At 54.6% G+C, this 22134-nt stretch overlaps 1 protein-coding gene across 3 annotated transcripts in view; it reads left to right on the forward strand.

The window, feature by feature from the left end:
- Positions 1 to 206: 206 nt before the first annotated feature.
- Positions 207 to 22134, forward strand: part of NTRK3 (neurotrophic receptor tyrosine kinase 3) — a 219303-nt gene continuing 197375 nt past the window's right edge. The window contains exons 1-2 of one of the 3 annotated variants that reach the window (XM_042039738.1): positions 207 to 538; positions 931 to 1193. In XM_042039738.1, the coding sequence (XP_041895672.1) occupies positions 488 to 538; positions 931 to 1193 (314 nt within the window). In that variant the 5' untranslated portion in view covers positions 207 to 487. Of the gene's footprint in view, positions 539 to 930; positions 1194 to 22134 lie in introns of those variants that run through there. The other 2 variants (XM_042039739.1, XM_042039740.1) reach the window with 2 other exon arrangements.

The raw sequence follows: 22134 nt of genomic DNA on the forward strand, positions 1-22134 counted from the left end.
TGCCTCTCGCTAGGATCCTCCAAAGAAGAAGAAGAAAAAAAAAATTAAATTGCTGTAATCCACACTGGCTTTTATTCTCTTCCAGTTCAGTTTAATCTCTCTTTCCTCTCCACCCTTGTGTCCGGGTTGGGGGAGGAGGGGGGGAAACCCACCCAACAACCAAGCGAAAGGCAGCATCGTCCTCCAAAAGAGCTTGGGAAAGCAGGAGCCGAGCCAGAGCCCCTCTGCTCTCCCCCACCAAAAATTTAACCCCAGCTTCAACTTTTCCTCCGCTCCCGGGGCTGAGCTGGGCTCCAGCCGTGGGGTTTTTCCCCTCTCTCCCCCCCTCCTCCTACACTGGTTTAAGCGGAGAGGGAGGGGGGTGGGGAATCCTTTTTATTGCGGAGCCCGGCTCTCTTTGCAAGCCTTCCTCCTCCTCTTCCTCCTCCTCCTCCCCTGCTTTTTGTGCCCACCGCAGCAGGGCTGGCCAGGCCGGGGGAGGGAAGCGATGGGAAGGGGAGATCGCCCCCTCCTCTCCCTCTGTCTGTTTTTTTTGCAGGTGTGTCAATTTTAATTCTGCCCAGTAGGTGGGACTTGGTGACTTTCGCACCGTTTTTGTTATTTATTTATTTCCCCGGCTGCTTCTCTCCCTCCCTCCCCAGCCTCCCGTTGCGATCCTCCGGAGCGGCTGCGGGAGCGGCGGGCGGCCGGGCCGGCATGCATCCATCCCCGCCCGCGGCCGCGGCCGCTGCCCTAGCGGGAATTACAGCCTCTCCCAGCCAGCTGCCAGCATGATTTCATCTGCTGGAGGATTTTTGCATCTGATCGCTTGAGGTTTTGTTGTTTTTTTTTTTTTTTTTTTATTTTTCCTCCCTCTGTCTTTGTTTCCTTCCCCCTTTCCCCCCCTGCCCCTGCCTCCATCCCCCCTTTCCTCCTCCTCCTCTTTTTTAGAAGCAGCAATCGGAGATGGATGTCTCTCTTTGCCCTACCAAGTGCACTTTCTGGAGGGTATTTTTGCTCTGGAGCATTTGGGGAGACTATCTGCTTTCGGTGCTGGCTTGCCCTGCTAATTGTCTTTGCAGCAAGACAGACATCAATTGCAAGAAGCCGGATGATGGGAACCTCTTCCCTCTCTTGGAAGGGCAGGATTCAGGCAGCAGCAATGGCAACACGAGCATCAATATCACGGACATCTCAAGGAACATCACTTCCATGTAAGTGGGGCTCCCCCCGGGCTCCCCTCCCGCGGCAGGGTGCGGGCTGGGCTGCCCGTGCGGAGCTCAGGTGCCCCCGGCATCGCTGCGCTGTCTGGGCTCAGCCCGACTCCCCAGGCAGAGGATGCGGATCCGGCTTTTCCCTTACCCCATCCCCCCCAAAAAAACCATAAAAAGCCCAGCAACAGTTTGGCCAAGGCTTAAGAGGAATAAAGTAAATGAGATCTGATTCCTTAGCAGGAGAGAGAGCAGCAGGCAAAGATGCTAAAGCTGCTGCTTCCTTTAACTGTTTGCTTCTGCAAGGGGAACGGGGACGCCACAGCCACACACCGCCACATATTTACCCAAATTGGGCAAGAAAAGCAAGTTCTGAGCTGTTTTTTCTTTCTTGAGACTTTGGATCCGGTTAAAATATCATTATTTTTTACATCCTCACATCAGAAAAATACTCCCTGCCCTGGCTGAGTGTATCTGGGGATCTGCGGTTTTGCATTTTTAAGAGGAGGAAAAAAAACCAGGACAGTGAGATGTCCCTTAAGTAGCTTATTTAATTTGCATTGTTATAATTTTATAACTCGTCGTGGTGCCGCGATAGGATTTGTGCGTTTTAGGTTCGGGGTGGTGGCGGTGGGGAGAAGCATCGGAGCAGCGAGATATTTTTAGTTGAGCACTTTGCGTTTGTTTGCATGCTTGTTTATCTGGAAAATCAACTTGAAGTTGCATTATCCTTGTTTGGAGAGGCAGTTAGCAAAGCCCATGTTAATCTCATCAGTGTGGAGTCGAGAAAGGAATATATTTCCTTCTCCTGAATCCATCATGCTCTGTGTGTGTGTGAAAAAAAAAAAAAAAAAAAATTCCTCACTGCTTCCAATCTCTGCTCTTTATTTTCCAGTACATTTTTGGGTGAGATGAACTCTGAGCCATTTCATTATTCTAATGCTAATTGAAATGTGAGCATTTAGGGAAATGTAGCCCCCAGAGCAAGTTGCCAGTGGGAGTTGAGCAGAGAAGAGGTGGAATCCTTTATTCTGGCAGTTAAATGCAGCAAGGTTTGAAATGAGTAATGGAGGGTTATTTTTTTTTTTTTTTTCACCTCGATGGCACGGTTGCATGGAGGGAGAGGGCTTTGGGTCTCCTCCTGAGGCTGTTTTATTTGGTCACAGTGCAGTTGCAGCAGAGCCATGGAGTAATCGCAGTGCCTCTTTCGCAGCTCTGCTCATCACGTTTGCTGGGTAAAGATGATGGGAGCTGCTTTCCCCGCTTGCTTACAGGTTGATGTGATGCTCAGGCAGGTTTTCAGCAGGTCACTGACCGTGAATCCCCAACTCTGCCTTCCCCTTGGCAGCAGACCTCCGTAAAAGCAGCAGGAATGGGGAAAGTAAATGGGGAAGCTAATGCAACGCTCCCCTTCCAATTGCCCCATATTTATCCTGCATTGTCGTGCTGGAGTGTTTTCCCTGTGATGCTGGAGGGATGAGGGTGATGCTGGGGAAGTCAGAGAAACTCGTGTTTTTTCCCTGTGCTCGCTGTTTGTTGTGGTTTAGTTTTAACCCTTTGGGGGCCGAGGAGCAGGAGGAAAGTCTGGGAAGGTTTGGAAGCCACCAGCGTGAGCGAGTGTGCGTTGTCAGACGCACAGACATCTGAACTGCTGTGAGAGGTAGTATTACACGAGTGCTTTGTGCCCAGAAAATGTCTTTACTGCTTTGAAAATGAGAAATGCTGATAACCAGTCCGTAAAAAGGAGAGGGGAAAATAAAATCCAAATGGACAACTCCAGAAAGAGATACTGGGTATTTTTTTTGGAAAGGAGCTTCTCTTGAGTTGGGGAAGGAGAAGAAGGTGCCAGTTTTTGCTGGAATTCGTAGGCATCTCTGCTTCACACTGAGCAAAGCACATTCCTTCACCCTCTGCATCGCTGCTGGACCCGTGCCTCCCTTTTTGGGCTTGGGAGGGCTGAGGCACAGGACTGGCATGAACTCCAAAATGCTCTCAGGGGCTGAGACTGAGCACAAATGAAAACTTTCCACAAGGGTCTGTGCTTACTGGGAAGGCAGCAGTGGTTTGTAGTGGATGCTTATGGGAGCAGAGGGTTGATTTGTGTGGCAGGGATGCTTCCCAGCAAAGGAGCCGCTGCCGGGAGCCAGGGCTGAACCACATTCACGCTCTTGTGCGGGAGGCATCAGGTCCTGCACCCTTTCAGGCTGATGTCAGGCCTCTCCTTGCCAGCCCTGACATCATGGATGTTGGGGTGAGGGTGCCTTGAAGCCCAGCCTGGTCATCGCTGAATCACTCCTGGCATGTGAGTCTGATTCAGCTGGGTGAGGATCAGTGTTTTCCCCCTGCTTGCCATGCTCACCGGGGGCTTGGCCTCATTAGGCAGCTTGTGGGCAGCCAGTGGGCAAAAGCACCTTCTCCCACTGGGCTGGGGGCGAGCAGGGGAGGCTCAATCCTGTCCCTGTGGCTGGGGGATGCAGTGCCCCAGCTGGAACCTCCCCACAGGCCCTGGGGAAGGTGGTGGTCGCTGCTCCATCTTGTTGCTGGCAAAAAAGCAAATGGAGTGTGGGGTGGTGAAACAACCCTGCGACCAGGCACAGCCTTATTCACGTCCAAAACAGAGCTCAGCTTCCAAATCAGGGCTTGAGTGTTGCTGATGAAAGACTGCCAGCACTCATTCAGAGAGCTGGCTGAAAAAACCGATTTGAGCCATTTGGAGGGCTTGTCCATCTTACCCCCTTGAGCCAGGGCAAGACCCCTCCAGGCCAGCCCAGCCCAACCCAGCGCTGGGGACTGAGCCATCAGGAGCTTTGGGTTATATCACTTCTTAGTGATTGATGAGGCCCTGTGAGGCGAGGACAACAGAAGAGGAACAGGGGACACCCAGCCTGCAGTGCTGCTGAAGGAGGCTGGTGGGGCAGGCCAGCCCTGTGGATGCCCTCACAGCGGTGCCCCACCATCGAGCCTCCTGTTGCACCCCTCAGTGGAACGGCCTTTGCTTCAATTGCTGGTGCTTCTGGCTTCCCACACATCCTCCTTTTGGTAGAAGTCAGGGCTGGGTGGTTCCTGCCCTGGCTGGGCTGGAGGGGACAGTGACACACAACCTTCTTGCAAATCCAGGTGGTGCCAGGTCAATGGTCAGGCAGGAGAAAGGCAGGAGGTTCCTGCCCTGAGATGAACGAGGAGGTTAGGTTGGCTGATGTCCCTCTGCCCTTTCCCAGCATGCCCAGACAGCTACCCGATTTTGGGTAGCATCCCTGGAGATGTGACTCTGCACACAGATCCCTCTGAAGAGCTGCCAGCAGCCCTGTCTAGCCAGAGAGCCAGCTTGGACCTGGCTGAGAGGGCCCCAGTTTGGAGTTGTGCTCTGCACTTCCCCCTCCCAGTTTCAGGAGAGGGCATCATGGGCTTGGGGTATGTCCATGCCATTGCTTTTCCTGCACACCTGGGTGGCCTTTGCTGTGTCTCCAGCCACGTGTGACTTACAGGGACGCTCAAGCTCCCCCCAACCCATCCTCACCCCTGTGACATGGGGTTTTACTCACTGCAAGACCAGATGCACAGGCAGAGCTTTGATCCCAGGGCTGCTGTGGCACAGAACCCCATCCACTCCCACATGCCGAGCAGCTGGCGTGTTTGTCACCGTGGGTCCCCAGCCCTGGCACGGCGGGGGCAGCCGTGGGGCTGGCTGGCACAGGGGGCAGCCGTGGGGCTGGCTGGCACATGGGGCAGCCAGGGGGCTGGCTGGCTGGCACAGGGGGCAGCCGGGCTCGCCTGCACGGCCGCGTGTCGGGGTGACGGCGGGTGCTGCGTGCCAGGGGCGGGCCGGGCCGGGGACTCACCCCGCTGGCAGCGTGGGCAGCGCCTGCGTGCGCCGGCACCGTGCGTGGGGAAGGACAGACGGAGGAGTTTGCCATCTGGGCCTCCCTACTTCTCAGCTGTTGCTATGGCACTGCAGAGATGCTGCTAGGCAGGCGGTGGTGGCCTGCGTGTGTCACCCCTGGGCTCCCTTGAGGTAGGGAGATGTCCCCGGTATATAAGGCCTCACTCTTTACCCAGCCTCACCAGGGGAGAATTGGGGTTCTCATGGTAGAACACACTCGATGGCTGGATATTCAGGGTGTATCTGTGCAGCTCGCAGCTGCTTTCAACAAGGTGAGATGAATTCAGAGCAACCCAAGAGGAGGTGGCTCATTGTGGAGCACAGTGGGATGCAGGATTTTGGGGTCTCACCTGCAGGGGCAAGAGGAAACCTCTTGCTTCCCTCCGTAGACAAGAACAGCATCTTCATTCTTCCTTATCAGGCTATCCCACCAGTCTACGGCAGCATGCGCTCCATCCCGTGGGCCTGGCCGGGGGTGGGAGAGCCACGTCAGCGCTGGGAGCTGTGGGGGGACCGGCAGCGCAGCCCCCACTCGCTGCGCGGGAGCTGGGAGCATGTGGAGTGGGGGAGAGCGAGGGGGTGCTCGGAGCAGCAGCACCCCTTCCCTGCTGGTGCGGGGAGAGCCGAGACACTGGGAATGCTCGTGTGTGCCCACGTCTGGGAAGGAGGGAAGAAAGAAAGGGCAGGACTCTTCCTGGCAGGGCTGGAGGGAGCAGAACTTGCATTGGTGACCCAAGCAGCCATGAGAAGGGCTCCTGTGATGCTCAGATTATTGACTGCTCTGCCTCAGACAACAGGCACAAACTTTTCCCCTCTCTGTGAATCAGCCATGTTGTGCCCAGTGTGCCTCGTGTACTACTATTCCCCCGGGATGAAGGGCTTTGCATTCCCAAAGTCTCCCATCTTCTGGTCCCAGAGGCTTTGGCTGCTCCAGAGACCATACAAAAGGTCCCTAATTCAATCCAGCTTGGATTTGCAGGACCTTTGTTCATGCAGAGCATCTATCCTGAAGGATGTTAGGATGGGGGAGGCAGGTGCAGCACCAAGCTGTGAGGACAGAAAAGGGTCCAGAGATATTTGGGACAAGGAGTTGGGCTGAGATATATGGTCTTGATGCTCTAGAGGTGATTTAAGACAGGAGAACTGAGCCGTATCCTCCCTCTTTCCTGTGGGCTGGCTGTTGGCTCCTTGCCTTGCTCTTACTGTCTTTCTCTCTGCTGACCAGTCCTGGAGAGAGGCACTTTCCTGGCACAGGTGATGTCAGGTATTTCTTCAGGAAGGAGACAGTTTTGATGCCTGCCAGCACCTCCCAGACTATTTCTGAGCCAAACATGGGCCCTGAGCTGCTGGCCTGACATGAGGAGCTGGTGGCCCAGATGATTTCAGGGTGGATGTGGTATCTCCCATGTCCTTGTGTCCTGCAGGTTTTGGGGAAGTCTAAATTAGTTCTGACTGTAGGCTTGTCTCCTTATAATTGGAAAGGTGAGACAGAGGTGCTTCAGGTCTAGGACAGATGTTTAAAGGGAGTGAGGAGGAGCTGCCTTGCTGTCCTTGGAGGCTTGGAGAGGTGTTGCCTCTGGCTAAGGGCTTTTGTAGAGCTCAGGAAAAGCTTTCTGGGTCTGCTTTATATTATCAGTTCACCTCTGTGAAACAAAGCATCTTCATGTGCTGTGGAATGAGACTGCTCGAGGTCTCCCACAGCCCTGTGACCGTCCATGCACTCAGCAATGCTGGGCCCTTTCAGGGAACTCCCCAAAGAGTCCCTGAGATGTCCCGTGGGATCACCTTTGGGGAGCCCTGGAGGTAGATGGAGCTTGGTGGTGCTTCCCTGTGTCACCCTGGCACACCGGCTTGTCCTGCTCAGTGAAAAGCCCCTGCTTGGTGTTGTCCAGGAGTTTATGGCTGGATTTGGTGCATCCCATTTAGGGGGACTGCTGACAAGTGGGGAATAAACCAAGCCTTAAGCCTGCCAGGCTTCCAAAGTGAGTGTTACTAGTGCTTGTAACTCGGAGTGTCATTTACCGGGCTCTGTGCGATAGCAGTAGTTCAGTGTTTCCTGCAGAGGGGGTTCCGACAGGCTGTGTAGCTGCTTTCTAAGCAGCTGTGTTTGACAGCAGCCTGTGGGCTCTGGTCTGCCCCAAATCCTCCTGCTCTCCCCTCGGCACCAAGGGGCGTGCAGCAAAGCTGTCACCGAGGAGGTGCTGTGGGCGAGTTCGTCGCCCAGAGGCTGCACTTCGTGCCGCGGTTGGGCATCGCAGCACTTTGTGCCCACAGGAGGAGATGAGGGCCAGCAGCTCGCTCACCTCACGCGGTTCCCCAGGTTCCTTGAGAGCCGCGCATGCAGCACCACGGCTGCAGCGCGCTGTCCCCGTTATCCCCCAAAGACGACACGTTCCGGACTGAGGCTGTGGGTGCAGGAGCGCTGGCAAACGAGCATGTTCCACATCCGTGGATGCTCCACAGCGCCCGGCCGAGCCTCCACCCTGTGCCCCGCTGGGGCGGCCGGAGCCCGGCTCGCTCTGCCCGGCGCATCCCGGCTCCTCCGCTCCGCTATTCCCGTCTAAAGGCGGCTGTGCCGCTAGAGGGCAAGCGGCAGCGCCAGACAGCCCGGCTCCGGGATGCGCGATGCGCGGTGCGCGGGCACGGCCGGCTCGGAGCCGCACCGGAGCGGCGCGGGGTGCGGGAGCGCCGGGGCTGCGGGGGCTCGGGGGGCAGGGCACCGCCTGCTCGCTGTCACGCTGAAAGCCCTTTGCTCTGGGTGCCCGTGCTGCTGAACCCCTCTTGGGCCCTCACCTGCTCCCTAATTCGGCATCCCCATCCCTGCGTGGGCACCCACTGGTGTCGGGTGGTCCCCTAGGACCCGAGTGAGTTGCTGGGTCATGGCTTTCTTCTCTGTGCTGCTGCGGGAGAGTGTGGTCAGTGCACCCCCACCTACCCACAGCTCTTCCACCAGTGCTGCAAGATACAGCCCCAGCCTGTCTGTGAATTGAGGTGATTTGCAGCTTTTTGGCCGTACTGGCCCAACCGAAGCGGGTGCAGTGAGAACCTGTTGCTGGGCAAGAGGTGCCTGAGCGGGGTCATGACCTACCCTCTGAGACCAGCTTCTGGCTGTGACCCTACAAGGAAGCCTCTAATAGCTCTGTCCATTTTACTGGTGGGGAAGCTGAGGCACAGAACAGTGGTGGGACTGGCCTGCAAGAAGCAGAGTGAGGATGGAGGTCCCTTAGCCCAGCACTGGCCAGGGTTTAGGGAGAGGCCAAGCATGGAGCAAGGGATAAACAAGGATGTTCTATTGGTCCTGCTTTGTTTAGCAGACATGAGAGAGGTCCATGGAGAAACCCGGAGGTAGTGGCAAGAAGACACAGACTGAGAGCTGTGTTTGGAGGCCTCCAGGGTAGGTGCAATATTCTTTGCTCCTTTGATTAAACCTCTGGATGGAGGTCAGAGAGCTAAAGAGGCCTTCTCCAAGGGGGGAAGGCTGAGAAGAGCCTGCTGTGAGACAGAGCAAGGGTGAGTGGGGGCAGGAATCTGGTCTTGGCCCTGTAACATCCTCTATGTGTGGCTCCTGGGATTGTCTCATTTTCCCTGGCAGCTGGGCCAAAGAGGGGCTGGTTATTTCCCAGGGCTGCCAGCATGATGGAAAGGCTGTGACACCCTGTGGTCCTGCAACGCAACAGCAAATGGACCCCCAGCACCATGGCAGGGGCAACATTTTGTTGGATACGTGTTGGGGAGTGGGTGATGGATTACGGGTTAGAGCCATGGAACAGCTCAGGGCCTGGGCTTAAGGGGGACTAAAATCTCTCTGGACTCCCCTTGGAGCACTGCACTGAAATCAGTGCTACTCCACCAACCCTGCTGTGCTGTGTCCCTGGGTACCCCCATCCTCCACATACCACCCGGCTTCCACACCCCGAGGGACTGGGGGCCTTCCATGTTTCCCTCTGTGTGAGACCTGGCCTGTGCTTGCCTGCAGGGTGGCACCAGGAGAACATGTGTTTTTAGCTTGTTTTCACGTGCTGTAGCAGTTGAGGAGCTGCAGGAGAAGCCAGAGCCATGTGCACAGCCAGCTTTCCTCCAGCTGCCACCCAGTGCTTTGGGATGGTGGATAATGGAGCCTGGTAGTGACCGTGCCCTTCCTGTACCCACATGTGACATCACTCCCAGCGTTGGTCTGCCTAAATAACAACTGCCTTTTTAATTAAAAACACAAGTCCCAGCAGTGGGGCAGAGAGGTCAGGAAGGGTTCCCAAGGGAGTTTGGTAGCACAGATGTGCAACTCGAAGTGCTGTTCTTGACTATAGTGGTGTTGAAATGACAACTAAACCGTCTTGGGATCGCAGGGAAGGATGCAGGGAGATGCTGACCCAAGCGCTACCCGCCATGCAGCCTCTTGCCTGCAGCTCTCCTACAGCTCCGTGCTGGGCTCAGTTGTGCTGGGAAGGGGACAGGGCACTGGTGCCTTTGCTGGCTGCTCTGTGCTGTCCCTGGGGGACTGGGAAGTGGGTGGGAGCAGATGTGAACATGGTGCAATCCCCATCCTTCTGGGCTGTGCAAGGCTGTCCCTTAACTAGTTCTCACCAGGAGGTTCCCACTAAGAAATGTTAATGTGGAAATGCTCAAACAGATGCTGGGAATCTGAGCACTGCTGAGGACCCTGCATGGTCAGGGGTTTGCCAGGATAAATTAGGAACATGAATGTTCAACTGAGCTGCAGCAATGCCAGGCTCTAACTCCTGACCCTGCCGGGACATGAAGCCACATGGGGGAGATCTCGGGTGCCTGCAGCTGCCGACTTTCCTTCTGCTCCTGGAGCAGCTCTGGCCTCATCCCCCATCCCATGCTCTCCATGGAAATGCTGTGCAGTGACCTGGGCTGGGAACAAGGAGTCCTGGCTCTCCAGCCTGTGATCCAGCTGTGCAAATGCTCCCTTGGGCTGCTTGCCCTCCTCCTGCCTGCTCTTAACCCAGGCAGACAAGGCCAGCTTGGGCATCCCTCGTGTTCCTCCCAGTACAGATGGGATTGCCTGTGGGGAGCTCTGTGACTTGTGTGGCTGGAAAAGTCTCTCTTGTCCTCAAAACTCTTTCCTCCAGGATGTGGATGGGTGTTCCTGGGGCAGTGAGGTGGGTCCTGGCTTTGTCTGTCTCATGCCTTGCTTGTGCTCTCCCAGCCAAAATATAATCCCAGGAAAAGTAAGGTGAAAGTCCCCGAGTCACTGGGTGGCTGCTGCTGAGCAGCCTGTGGAACAAGCAAAGTTCAGTGGGACAAAGGGCAAGGATGCTGTGTGTTCCCAGCTCCCCAGCTTGCTGAGAGCATCCCTTCCTCCTGGGGCTCTCTTTTTGCCTGTTCGGAGAAGCTGAATGTTGCTGGGGACTATTTCCTCTTTTGAGCCTCACACGAGCTCTGGACACATCTGTGCTTCCTGCCATCTCACAGGCTGTCCCAGACTCTGCAGGAGAGAGGGCAGAGCAGCAGAGAGCTGAATCAGCATCAGAGCAGCTCCCTTGGGAAGTGCTGTGCCCCCCATTTCAGGTTGGGGCAGATGCTGGAGGGTGTCCTTGGGAGCATCAAAGCAAAGCCTGAGCCCGAGGAGTGTGAGCTGGGTACCTGCACGGTGCAAGGAGGCCAGCTGGGCAGGGAGGGGCAACAAGGAGCTCTGCAGGGCTGGCACTGTGGGGGTTAATGGCAAGGTGCAGGATACAGCTGGAGCGGATTTGGGAGAGGCAGAGCCTAATGAGGCTGAAGAGGTATCAGGTGGGAGAGCTGAGCTGTGGGTGTTGAGGGCTGTGTGTGAGGGAGGCAGCAGTCGCTGCTCCTTGCGAGATGCTGCGTGTTGGTTTTGAGAAGAGGAGCCGGAACAGGGAAGCTCTCGGGTAAGAAGCTGTGTGGGCTGCCTGTCCTGGCTCCGGGCAGTTGGGAGGGATGTGGGTGTCTGTGGCTGGTCGCTGCAGCAGCCCTGGCTGCCGGTGTGCTGGTGGGCTGTGGTGATGTATGTTGGTGTCCGTGTCCCCCCCAGCACTTTGTGGGTTCATCCTCTGGCCCTTGGGAGCGCAAGCCCTTGGCTCCTGGCTTGTAGCTGAGATCCCATCCCAGGGCTGAGAGGAACCACTGTGGGCACCCCTGCCTGGAAATCCTCTTGGTGCCTTGTCCTGCCTGTGCTCTCCTCCAGGACTTGATGGCTGAGGTGCCTGATGCTCCCAGCCTGGTGTTGCTTCATGTTGCCAATAAGCCTTTCCTTCCAGAAGGGATGGTGATGGGATCCTCGAGCTTTGCCCCAGGCTTGTCCCCAGACCCAGGCACACTGCCTAGCACCCACCATGTTCTGGACTGCCCTGGCCCTGAGGGAAGGATACCTGCCTTCCAAAAGGCATGGGTAGCATAGATTTATTTATTCAGAAACTTAATTAGCATCTTTAAATATTAAATAGTAAACAAACCGCGTCTAGTGGGATCAACATTTACAAGCAGGATTTTTTTTTTTTTTTCCCCTCCTCTCTGGGACATGCACTTGTTTTTTAAGTGCTTGGGGAGGAGCAGCTGTGTGTGGGCTCTGGTTGATGGGTGAGGGATGGACCCACAGCGCTGCTGGTGAAGGAGGGGGAGAAGACAGGGATGAAGGGGCAGGAGGGCTGGGGAAAAATGGGGCAGAGAAGCAGGGGTATGTGTCTGGAGCATTGATGTCGGGAAATTGCAGAGCTAAGTGCTGGATTTTGGCATTTTCTGCAGGAAATTCCCTCCCGCCCAGGCAGGTGGAAGGGGACAGGCAGATGGAGGCTCCTGCCTTGGCACAGCTAATTGCAATCAAAAGGTGGTGGTCCCTGCAAGGGGAGGTGGTTTGCAGCTGATCTGCATCCTATTATCTCTGAAAATGGAGGCCTGCCTGGGAGCAGATTACACTGGGGGTTATTTATTGGCAAAGCACTGTACAGTTTTAATTTTTCCTTTTTGCTTATTCAGGCTTTAGCTCCAGAGGAAAATAGCCTGGGGTGGCTTTGAAATGGATTCTCTCTGCCCCATTAACTTATTCAGTGAGTTTAATGGGCCTTTTTTTCTCTGAGCCTTGAAGCCATCATTAAAAGGCAGAGATTTATAAAAGCAAAGATACTCCTGAGCTTTAGTCAAACTTTGGGGGAGTGGGAGGGGGGCAATGGTAGTGCTGCTGTCTGTGGTTCTGGTGATGCTGTGAGTTGAGTGTTGCTGTTGTGCCTCTCTGGAAGCTTCACACGGACAAGAGGACGAGCTTGTTTGGGATGCTGCCCATGTGTCTCTGCTGAGGATCTGTGGGATCAGCTGGGCTGGGAGTGAGTCCTCACCTGCAAACGATGGGATGTTATCCGGGCTCCTACACACTGGGATGTTGCCTGGTGTGACCTGTCTGGGCTACAAAGCTGCATCTCTCCAGGCTGACAGAGAGAAACTTCTCTTGCTTTGTGTAGGCTGCTCATAACTTTATTTTCACCTCTTTTATGCTGCACCAGGGCTGGGCTGTGCTCGATGCTTTCATGGGCGTCTGTGGTCAGTGCTTGGAGCTGTTCCCCTCTGTCCCTCTCTCTGACAGTGGCATGAGTCTTACTGCACCCCTGTACTGAGCAGCACAGGGCTGCAAGAGGCTGGGTGTCCCCTGCAGGGATTGCACTTGTTTAGCATGTGGCCTGCTCTATCTGTTACAGAATAGAGGAGTGTCTGGAGAATGAGACTGAGATGAAACGTCTGAGTGAACTCCCCCTTTCTTTGGCTCTTCTAGGATCAACCTCTCCACTTCTTGTTCTGAAAGCCTCTTTTTGGGCAGTAAACACAGGAGCATGCAAGGTGTGGATTGGCATGTCACTGGGGGTATCCCCCTGTTGGCAGGGCTGAGGCTTTGTTCCCCAGGCCATGATGTGCTGTGAATATCACTTCTGGAGGGGCAGCCTGTGCCTTGTACTGCTGACAGGAAGCAGTGGCAGGGAAGAGCTGGGGGCAGCAGGAAGTGTGTCCCAGCTCACTCCTGGACATTAAGTTGAGCTGTCACCTCCTGGGGTGGCGGAAGCCAGCCATGGCATGCTCCAAAGTGGTGATGCCACAACATGGTGGAGTTTCTGTGTTGGGACAACTTTTCCTGCTTGCAGGGTGAGCAGACCAGGTGTAACCCTTGTGTCTCTGAGCCCAGCCTGGCTCCTGCCAGCTCACAGGTGCTGCTGGGAGCTTTGTGATAGCTGGAGACCAAAACACGCTGCCACCCCTCACGTTTTGCACGGTGTGCTTGAGGATTGCACCCCTCACCAGCCCTGCTGCAATTCAGGAGTGGGGGGAAGATGCTGTGGGAGAGGGAAAGGACTGGCTTGCCCATAGTGATGTGCTGAGGGTTGCATGAGTGGGGCCCACCCCAATCCCTGACTCCTGCTGGGTGCCAGAAGTGGCTGGAAAATGGGACTGGAGAGTGGGTGACGTGATTCGTGTGTATCTGTGCTGGTGGCCCTGGGGCTGGCTCACTGCCCCCACCACGGGGTGGAGGGACAGCAGCCCCGACCCTGGCCGCCTGTCACCAGCCTGGCAGCCACGTCCTGGCGGCAGGAGGAGCCTTGGCAGTGGGAGAAACGCTGCCTCTGCCAGCAGATGAGCTGGATCAGACCCTGGTGGGGAGGGACTGTGGGGCTTGCCAGGAGGAAGGAAGGGCCTCCAGCTCCAGGAGGAGATGTCTGAGGGTTTGTTTGTAGCCTCCCTGGAGGCACTGACCACCAAGACTGCCCTTGGAATACTGCCCCGGGGCAGTGGTGGGACAAGGACACACTGGAATGACCCTGAGGTTGTTGTGGCCAAGCAGAAACCAGCTTCAGTATGCAGCCATGCTGGGAGAGGGCTGGTTCCCCATGATGGCCTGTCTGTGACCTCCAGAACAAGGGGGAGGCTCCTTGGAGATCCATCAGCTCCCACATCCCTCCCCAGGTCACAGTGGTCAGGACAAGGAGATACTCATTTCCTAATAAAGACCCATAAAACGCACTTTTCCCCTGCCCCTGTAAATGCTTGCATCCCCTGTGCCACCTGCTGTGTAAATTGCTGCTGACCCTGTAAATCACCCTCTGCTTTGCTCTGCCTTCCCTGAATCCAGCCCTTCCTTGTAAATCCTCCATTCCCATTAGTTTTCCTCTGCTGACCCCCCTTGCTCTGCCTGTGCTGTAAATCCTGAGCCCTGGTGAGGCTGGGGGAATGGATGGGGCGATGGAGGGCAGCTGTCCCAGGATGGGTTAATCCCTCCCGCCAGCTCCTTCAGGACTCACTTGCCACTGGGAGCTGGTGGAGGACATTTTGCCCGGCTGCCTGCAGGGTAGGTCATCCTTGTGCTGCGAGCAGGGCTGGGCTGTCATCTTCAGCTGGGCTGCAGCCAGCTGGCTGTAAACTGGAGGGTGTTGGTATCCCAGCCCTCAGCAGGGCTCCTGGGGATGGCTGCTCCCCCAGGACACATTTCTGATATGTAAAAATAGCCGGAGTCAAGAGAAAATCTCCTTTTATCCCTTGAGTGCTTGGGGTCATGCCATAGCTTAGCTCCGCCGCGCCCCTGTGTAAGCTCCCTTCAGTGGGCACTGAAGGAGCTGTGGGCAGCAGAGGTCCCTTGTGTAAGGGAGAATTGTCACCTGGGCTTCTGCTGGATGCTGATGCTCTGAGTCTTGAGTTGCTGGGATGACCATGCTGTGTTCTTTTCCTCTGGAACAGCACGTAGGAGCTGAGGCAAAGGGTCTGACAGAGACCTGACCTGGTGGAGGTGTGGGAAGCCAAACATCAGCTCCGTGCCGTGACCTGGGTGTGCCAGGGGAGGTGTCAGTGTCTGTGGGAAGGCTGTGTCTGCAGCTCATGGCTTGTCCTCGATACAGGCTGGTAGTGCTGCTGCTTTGCTGTGGCTGGCTGGGGTGTCCCGAGGGTGTGCAGGCAGCTGGCACCCAGGCAGGTGTTATTTGGCATACAAATTACTGAGTCTTTCTAAGGCCTGGTGAGCAGAAGCTGGTGACACTCCAACACAGCTGCCTTTTTCCTCCTGATGAGCAGGAGGGAGTGACACCCTGAACTGCAGGAGCAGCTCTGCCCTGCTCCCACGGAGGTCAGTGGGGCACACAGCAGTGGATGCACAGTCAGAGTTGGGATGGAGTCACCCGTGGCAGTGTTTTGGGATGGTGCTGTCTGAAAAGCTTCTGTGTGAACACAGGACTTAGAGAGTTCTGCTTGGCTCACTGGGGAGGGAAATGCTGCAGGAGATCTGAGTGCCCTGTGATGTGGCTTTCTGAGTACCTCAGCCCTCAAGCTATGAGTGGGAAACTGGGGTAGCAGCCTAGAGCAAGGGAGTGCAGCCTTTCCTGCCTTTCTCTGCAAGCCCCAGGCCTGGAGGAGCTCCTCAGCTGCCTGAGTGGTTCAGGGTTTGGTTTACAGAAGTGCTGGCCCTGACCCAGCATGGACTGTGTGTGTCCCCTGGAAAGGTACTGACCTGTGTCACCTGTGGCTCAACTCTCCCTGATCACCCCGGGTGTGGCTGCCAGAAGATTTGCAAGAAAAACGTGGAGATGCTCAGGCTGACTGATTCAGGCATTAATATTAACTGTTGGTGATGCTCTGCGATGGACCTGGGCTTGACCCAGCTGGGTGTTTCCTTTAGACCTTTCTCTTGACGCCAAACATTTTTTTTTAATTAGTTTTCCTCCTGTATCTTGTGTCTGAGTTGTGTATTAACACTGGGCTTATTGATGCTACTGTGCTCTGGCTTTGGGAGGAGGATGGAGGAGATGATGAGTATGGTGGGAGCACAGGGATGCTAAACAGCAGTGGGAAAGGCAGGGGGCAGTGGAGGAGAGCGGAGGCAGATTTTCAAAATCCATATAAATAGCAAAAATAAATTTCCAGCAAACACTACCAGTCCTGCAGTATTAAGAAAGTGAAGCACTAGAGGATAAGGAAAGCATGAGCAATAACAGCAGGGATTTAGAAAGAATAAATCTTGCCAGACAAACCTGATTGCTTTTTCTTTTTGATGGAATCACAAAATTAGTGGCTGAGCAGAACGTGGAAATCCTAATATATTTGGATTTAGTAAAGCATTTGATATAGTGCCTCACCAAATCTTACTCTCAAAATTAGTTCAGTTTGCCTTGGATACGATGCTGCCCAATGGACTGAGAACTGGCTAAGGGCCCTACACTCGTAATGATGGGCTGTGTTTGGGGAGAGGGGGAGCTGTGGGAGCAGAGCTACGACCTGGCTATTCTCACTGAAAAAATGCAAAGCAACAGAAAAGCCTCAAAATAATAATAAAAAAAAATATCCAGGAATGTGGTCTCAGTTTAAGGCACCTTATTATGGGAATGCTGACAAACTGGAGAGAGTTCAGAAGTAAAAAGAGTGCGGAAAAAAGGCATCAGAGGGGTCAGATTACCCGCAGAGGGAGGCTGGGGGCTGAGAAATCCCAGAGCTGGAGGCGTTTCAGGGAGGAGCAGGTGGAGGCCAGTGGGGCTGGGATGGATGTTTGGGACCTGGCAGGGAGCAGCACCTCAGTGCCTTCGCCCCCGCGCAGCGGAGACTCTCTGAGCTCCCATTTCACGGCCCTTTCCAGATATTATCGGATAAGCAGGGAGAATATTCACCGTGACTGTCAGAAAGAACATCCCTGACCGGGGGAGCTGGGCACGTTTCCTCAGGGAAAATCTTGAGTCTTGGAACAAGCACGAGGAGATGGCTCTGGGTGGTTTGTGTCAGTAGATGGAGATTTTTTTTTTTTCCTGGACTTGGATGGGAAGCTGAGAGCTGATTGTAGCTGCTTTGAGGTGCTGCCTCCTGCAATATTTATCTGCACCTCACAGGCATTTATTTATCATTGGGGAAAAGGCTGGGAAACTGCTGGTGGCAGCTGGAATGCAGACATGTCCCTAAGGCAGGATGGCCAAGTCCCTTCATGTTTAAAGCTTCTGGAAAGGTGGTGACCCTCTGGTCACCTTGCAGAGGAAGGACAGGACAGCTTGATGCTGCTCACAGGATTTTGTGTGAGGAGTTGCCTGTAGAAGCTGGGAAGGATGAGGTCTTTAGCAGGCTCACCCGTGAAGCTGTCTGTCCAGCATGCTGAGCTCTAGGAGTCCTGCAGCACTCAGCTGGAGCCTGGGAGGGGTGCTGAGTGTGCCGAGGCTCTTGGCATAACTGCGAGGTTCCCACAAGGTGAGGAAACCCGTGGCTGTCAGCGATGGCTGGGTTGGACCATTTGGGTGCTACCAGGGCTATTGCCCCCACTGCCAGTGGGATGGTTGGCTTGAGCCAGGCTTTTCTGTTTGCCTTTTAAAGCAAATCTGTGTCTTTTGACACAACTGCAAAGAAACTTTCGGTGTGGGAAATATAGCTTGCTAGAGGGAATGTCCCTTTGTATAGGGAACAGCCACCCTTGTGAGCCAGTGTGGTGAGAATTAGAGGGGATGAAACAGAGTTGGGGAGCAAAAAAGCTCCCCAAAGCCATAGAGCAGAGCTTCCATGAAGGGCTCCTAGAAGGTGGGAGTGGCCTTGTGTCGGTGTGCTGGTCTCCCTGTGAGAGCACAGGGTTTCTTCAGCCCCCACATGTTCCTTCAAGCAATCCCCTGCTTTGCATTTCTCCCTGCCCAGAGCTGAGCCTGCTGGGATGGGGCTGAACCAGGCAAAGTTTGGGAGGTATTTTTAGCTGTTCTAATTGTGGCAAATAAATGCCATTCTTACTTGTTGGGATTGAGCTATGGCTAAATCACAACTAGTTCTAATGACGATAATTACCGGATTTCAATATTTATAGAAACGGGTGCTTCCTTCGTATTGGCAGATGCTGCTGTGCTCTCACCTTCACAGATCGAAACCTTGGCTCATTATTGCTGCACCTATTTATTTACTTGCACATCTTTTAACCCACAGATGACAACACATGAGAGATCTGAAAAGATACGGGCCCAGTGCAGACGCTGTAGTCTTTAGGTAGCAGCTGCGGGATGAATAGGGAAGCACCTCCTGAGGGCCTGTGGGTTGGATCCTTGCTTTCTGGGAACTCATGAGAGGTGTTCTCAGGGCTGCAAGCTTGCCTGGTTCTGCCAGGGCTTAGCCCCCAAGGGGTGGCTGTGGCTGTGCATATTTTTGCATGCATTAGAGCAGTGGATGCTGCCTGGGATTCCTGTGTGCACCAGCACACGTACACGCTGGAACTGGGACAGAGCTGAAAGGTGAGGCTACAAAAACAGCTCCAGTTCTGTGATGCTGGAGTTGGAGGAGCTTGTGGAAAAGGCTCTGGGAGGCTCCTGCCTGCAGCAGCTTCTGGATGTCTTGATTTAGCAACATCACTCTCCCCTCTGGTACTGCAGAAGGGTGGGCACCTTTAGGAACATGTGGGTGCAGAGCCATGCATTTGGGTGCTACATGTGCCATCCCCTAAGCCTGGGATGGAGGTGCAGATCCCCCATGGCTGTGTCAAACCAGCCCTGTCGGGTGATCGCAGCCTGCGGGTCCTTGCTGGTATCCAGCCCCATACACCCATCGGGTCTGAGACTCCCTCCTTGAGCAAGGTGTAGAAAAGATTCACTTATTCAATTTGCTATCTCTCCAGTGCCACATAAGCTGTATTGATAAATTAATCTTATATTGTTGTGACTAAACAGCCCTGCAATTTTTTACACTGTGCAGTCTAATCTGTCTTGACAGCTGTATCATTAGTTTATATTTGTTGTAATCTTATTCACTGTGCTGGCTGTGGGGAGTTTTTATTTGAGGCGCTCTGCTGCTGTGCAGGCAAAGGGCACAACTCTCTGCTGGGCACCTCGGGGTGCTGTGAGGTGAAGCTGGGGTACACCTAGGCAGCCACCTGGGTCCCCTGCCCAGGAGTCAGCCCCAAATTCTGCTCTGCTGCCTCATAGCAGAGTCTTCCTGGTAGCAGCACCCACATTTGGTGAGGCTGACTGGGCCTCACCAAAGCATCCCTGCTGCTGTGGCTTTGATGGGGACCTCCAAGCTGGTGTAAAGATGGAGAAAATGTGGATGTCGGAGGAGCGGCCTCTTAAGGCATCCTGAAAATTCTGCTGTGTGATGAGAGATAAGTTGTTTACTTAGTCCATGGTTTAGCTTTCTGTGATATGGAATGGTCCCTGCTCTGTTGCTGAGGTTACCTGTGGGTCACAGAGGATAAAGGGACTGTGGGGGCTGGGACTGCACAGTCTGTCACCCAGGCCTTTGGAGATGTTGCAGGAGGGATGGTGATATGTGCTGGCATAGTGTCGTGAGTTGGAGGTGACAGTGGCACAGAGTCACGGGTGGCTGACTGCTCCCCTGGCTTCAGCCTGGGTTTGTTGTTCCTGGTCCAAGTGGAGCTGATTCAGGTCCCTCTGCTGATTCTGTAAAGCCCCTTTGCTTCACAGGCAGCTTTATATGCATGTTCTTTCAATAACTTCTCCCCAAATCTGTGGAGCGAATGGTTTGGGTTAGTGCAATGAGATTTCTGCCAGCAGGGAGCATGAGAGAGACTCCCTTCCCTGGGCGTGGGACAGGGGGTGGGAGGCATTTCTGCTTTATGTCTTGAACTTGCTAAGTTTGGGTGAGAAAGAAGCCTGCACTCCAGCAATTGTTCTATTTGCAGCATCTCTGACCAGACGTGGATGGCGCAATATCAAGCCCAGTTTTCTCTCTTGAGTGCATTCTTTTGGGAGAGCATATGGGATCTGGCAAGGTGCTCCCAAAGTAGGTTTGTAGACGTGCACCTTGCAGCCTGATGGTGCAAATTGTTCTTTAGCCCTTTCAACAGGATGGTGCCCCTGTAATGCAGGGTCCAGCTGTGCTCAGGTTCACCTGGAACCAGCGATGTGTGAGCCCAATGATGTGCCACAGCACCTCATGGTGCTGGGCTGGTACTGCCCCTGTGATTTCCCCTTTGCAGGCAGGTCTGGGAGCAGAGGGTTGGATGTGCTGTGTGACAGCCCCAGTGGCTTTGTGTAGGGCTGGTAACAGGGGAATGGTGAAACTTGGTGAGATCTGCATGGTGGCACCAATAGTGAGTGAGGAAAATCCCTGCTCCAGGAGACAAATGCTTGGGAAAACATCTGTAACCTGCTCATGCTGAGCTTGCAGTGATGATGTGAAAGGGGTTTCACATGTGCTGGTCCATGATAAGTGCTGGTGAGGGTCTGGTCATGTAACTGCCCACCAGGCAGCTTGGAACCTCCTTGCCACAGCACCAGGTTGCACTAGAGTTAAGCTGCCATTAGTGATGTGATCTCCAGTTGGGAATGGCTGGAGACAGCCCTGGTAGTGGCTGAAAACTTGGTTTGCATTCTGCAGCCAGGAGAGCCTCCTGCTGTCATTCGTCATGGGCTGCAGCTGGTGACAAGGTGACAGAAGCCAGCAGGTTGAACACAGCTACTCAGCACAGCCAGAGGCAGGAGGTGTCCACACTGTTGGTAGAGGCATCACATAGTCCCTCTCTCCCAGCTGGGTGGGGTGGTGGAGATGGGGGCCCCTGGCACTTACCCTAAATCTGAGCTTGGTGACAACTGCAGTGCATCTGCCAGCATGGCAGCGGCACCTCCCTGTGCATGGAGTGCTGCTGGCCTGCTGTCCACTGCCATGGAGAAGATGCTTTTCCCACTCGGCTGGTCTCTGGTTCCTGGGGACCTTGCTCCAAGCTCTAGTGGTAAAGGATAATCCGTGGCCTGCAAGGATTCTGCTGGTGTTTTCAGCAAGGAATTGACTCGTGGTGTCAAACCTTAGTGTTGTGCAGGGCTCCCAGGTGGGAGGGGGTGGCTCAGCGTGTGAAGTGGGCCCACTGGAGCATATAGCAATTGCCCAACATGCTGCTCTTCTTGCCACACGGGAAAGATTTCTGTTCTACCCTCCAGCCCTCTTCACAGCAATTGATGGTTGCTGTTCACACCCCCCTTGCTGGTTAGCTTCATGTCAGAGCTGGGAGTGCAGAGCGGGCAGGAGAAGCCTCCCTGGAGGCTACGCTGGTGGCAGGGCCAGTGACAAAGCTCAGCTCTGCTCCTGCTGCCCTTGTCTCTGGCCACCTCCTGCCCCAGGTGAGGGTGTTGATGGGGAAAATTGCAGCTTTTTGCTGCTTATAACCCTCTCATCCCTTAGCCAGCGTGAGAGTGTCTCAATTAGCATTTAACCTGTTTATCCCTGGGTGAATTGCAAGTCCCTGCCCTTGACTCCCAGATGGGTCTCACTCATCCATTAGTGCCAAGCATTGCTTTAAGCTCAGGGTATTCCCTGTGCAACTTGGAGTAACCTCCAGTGCTGCCAGATCCTAGGAACTGGTGTCAACTGGGAGCCACAGGGAGTTTTGGCTGGTACTGCTATGCTCCACCCATACTGATGAGACTATTTCCATAGCAACTACAGGATGTTTCAAAGGGGAGTTAGGGGAAAGATGTGAAAAGTCAAAACCAACCCAGCTTAAAACCATCATGGGCAGAATCTGTTGGTCAGCGTTTGGGGGTGGCTTCAGGACATCTTGTACTGCCTCTCACTCAGAGGTTCTCTGGATCTGTGTGTTTGTGTGGGACCTCATGGCCAGGCAGCCCTGATGTCCTCACCACCCAAAATGGAAATGGGAGCTGGTGCTTTCATTGCACAGCTGGGGAAGGTCGGGATGCCCTCATGGGGCAGCAGTCCCAGGGCTTTGGGACTGGGAAGGGGCAGGAGTGTGCAGGGATGGCTGTGTGGAGGCAGCACATGCTGCTGCTCTCAGGGGAGCCATGGAGGATGTTGCAGGTGCTGATGCACAGTCATTTCCCAAGCTGGTGGCATTGCTGTGCTCACTGTCAGCACCAGTGTCAGTGGTGCTGGGGGCTGTGCCAGCTCAGGTGGGAGTCAGGAATGTCTTACACCTGTTCCTGCTGTCCTGTAGGGTCCAGAGTCCTGGGGAAGGGAGCTGCAGCTTCTGGACTTGGAGCACCCCAGTGCTGCTTTGTCTCTAGGCTCTGCCCTCCCATCTGTCCTCATCCTGCTTCCTTCACTTCTGTCTTCTGCCCTCACTGAGAGCCAGCAAAACATCTGGAAGGGCTGTACATGATGATTTTTGGGGTAAAAAGCTTTGGTAATGTCATGACAGGT

This window comes from Corvus kubaryi, unplaced genomic scaffold (assembly GCF_017639235.1).
Source record: "Corvus kubaryi isolate FWS band 111438036 unplaced genomic scaffold, C.kubaryi_AGA036_p1.0 37394, whole genome shotgun sequence".
NCBI classification, from domain to species: Eukaryota; Metazoa; Chordata; class Aves; order Passeriformes; family Corvidae; genus Corvus; species Corvus kubaryi.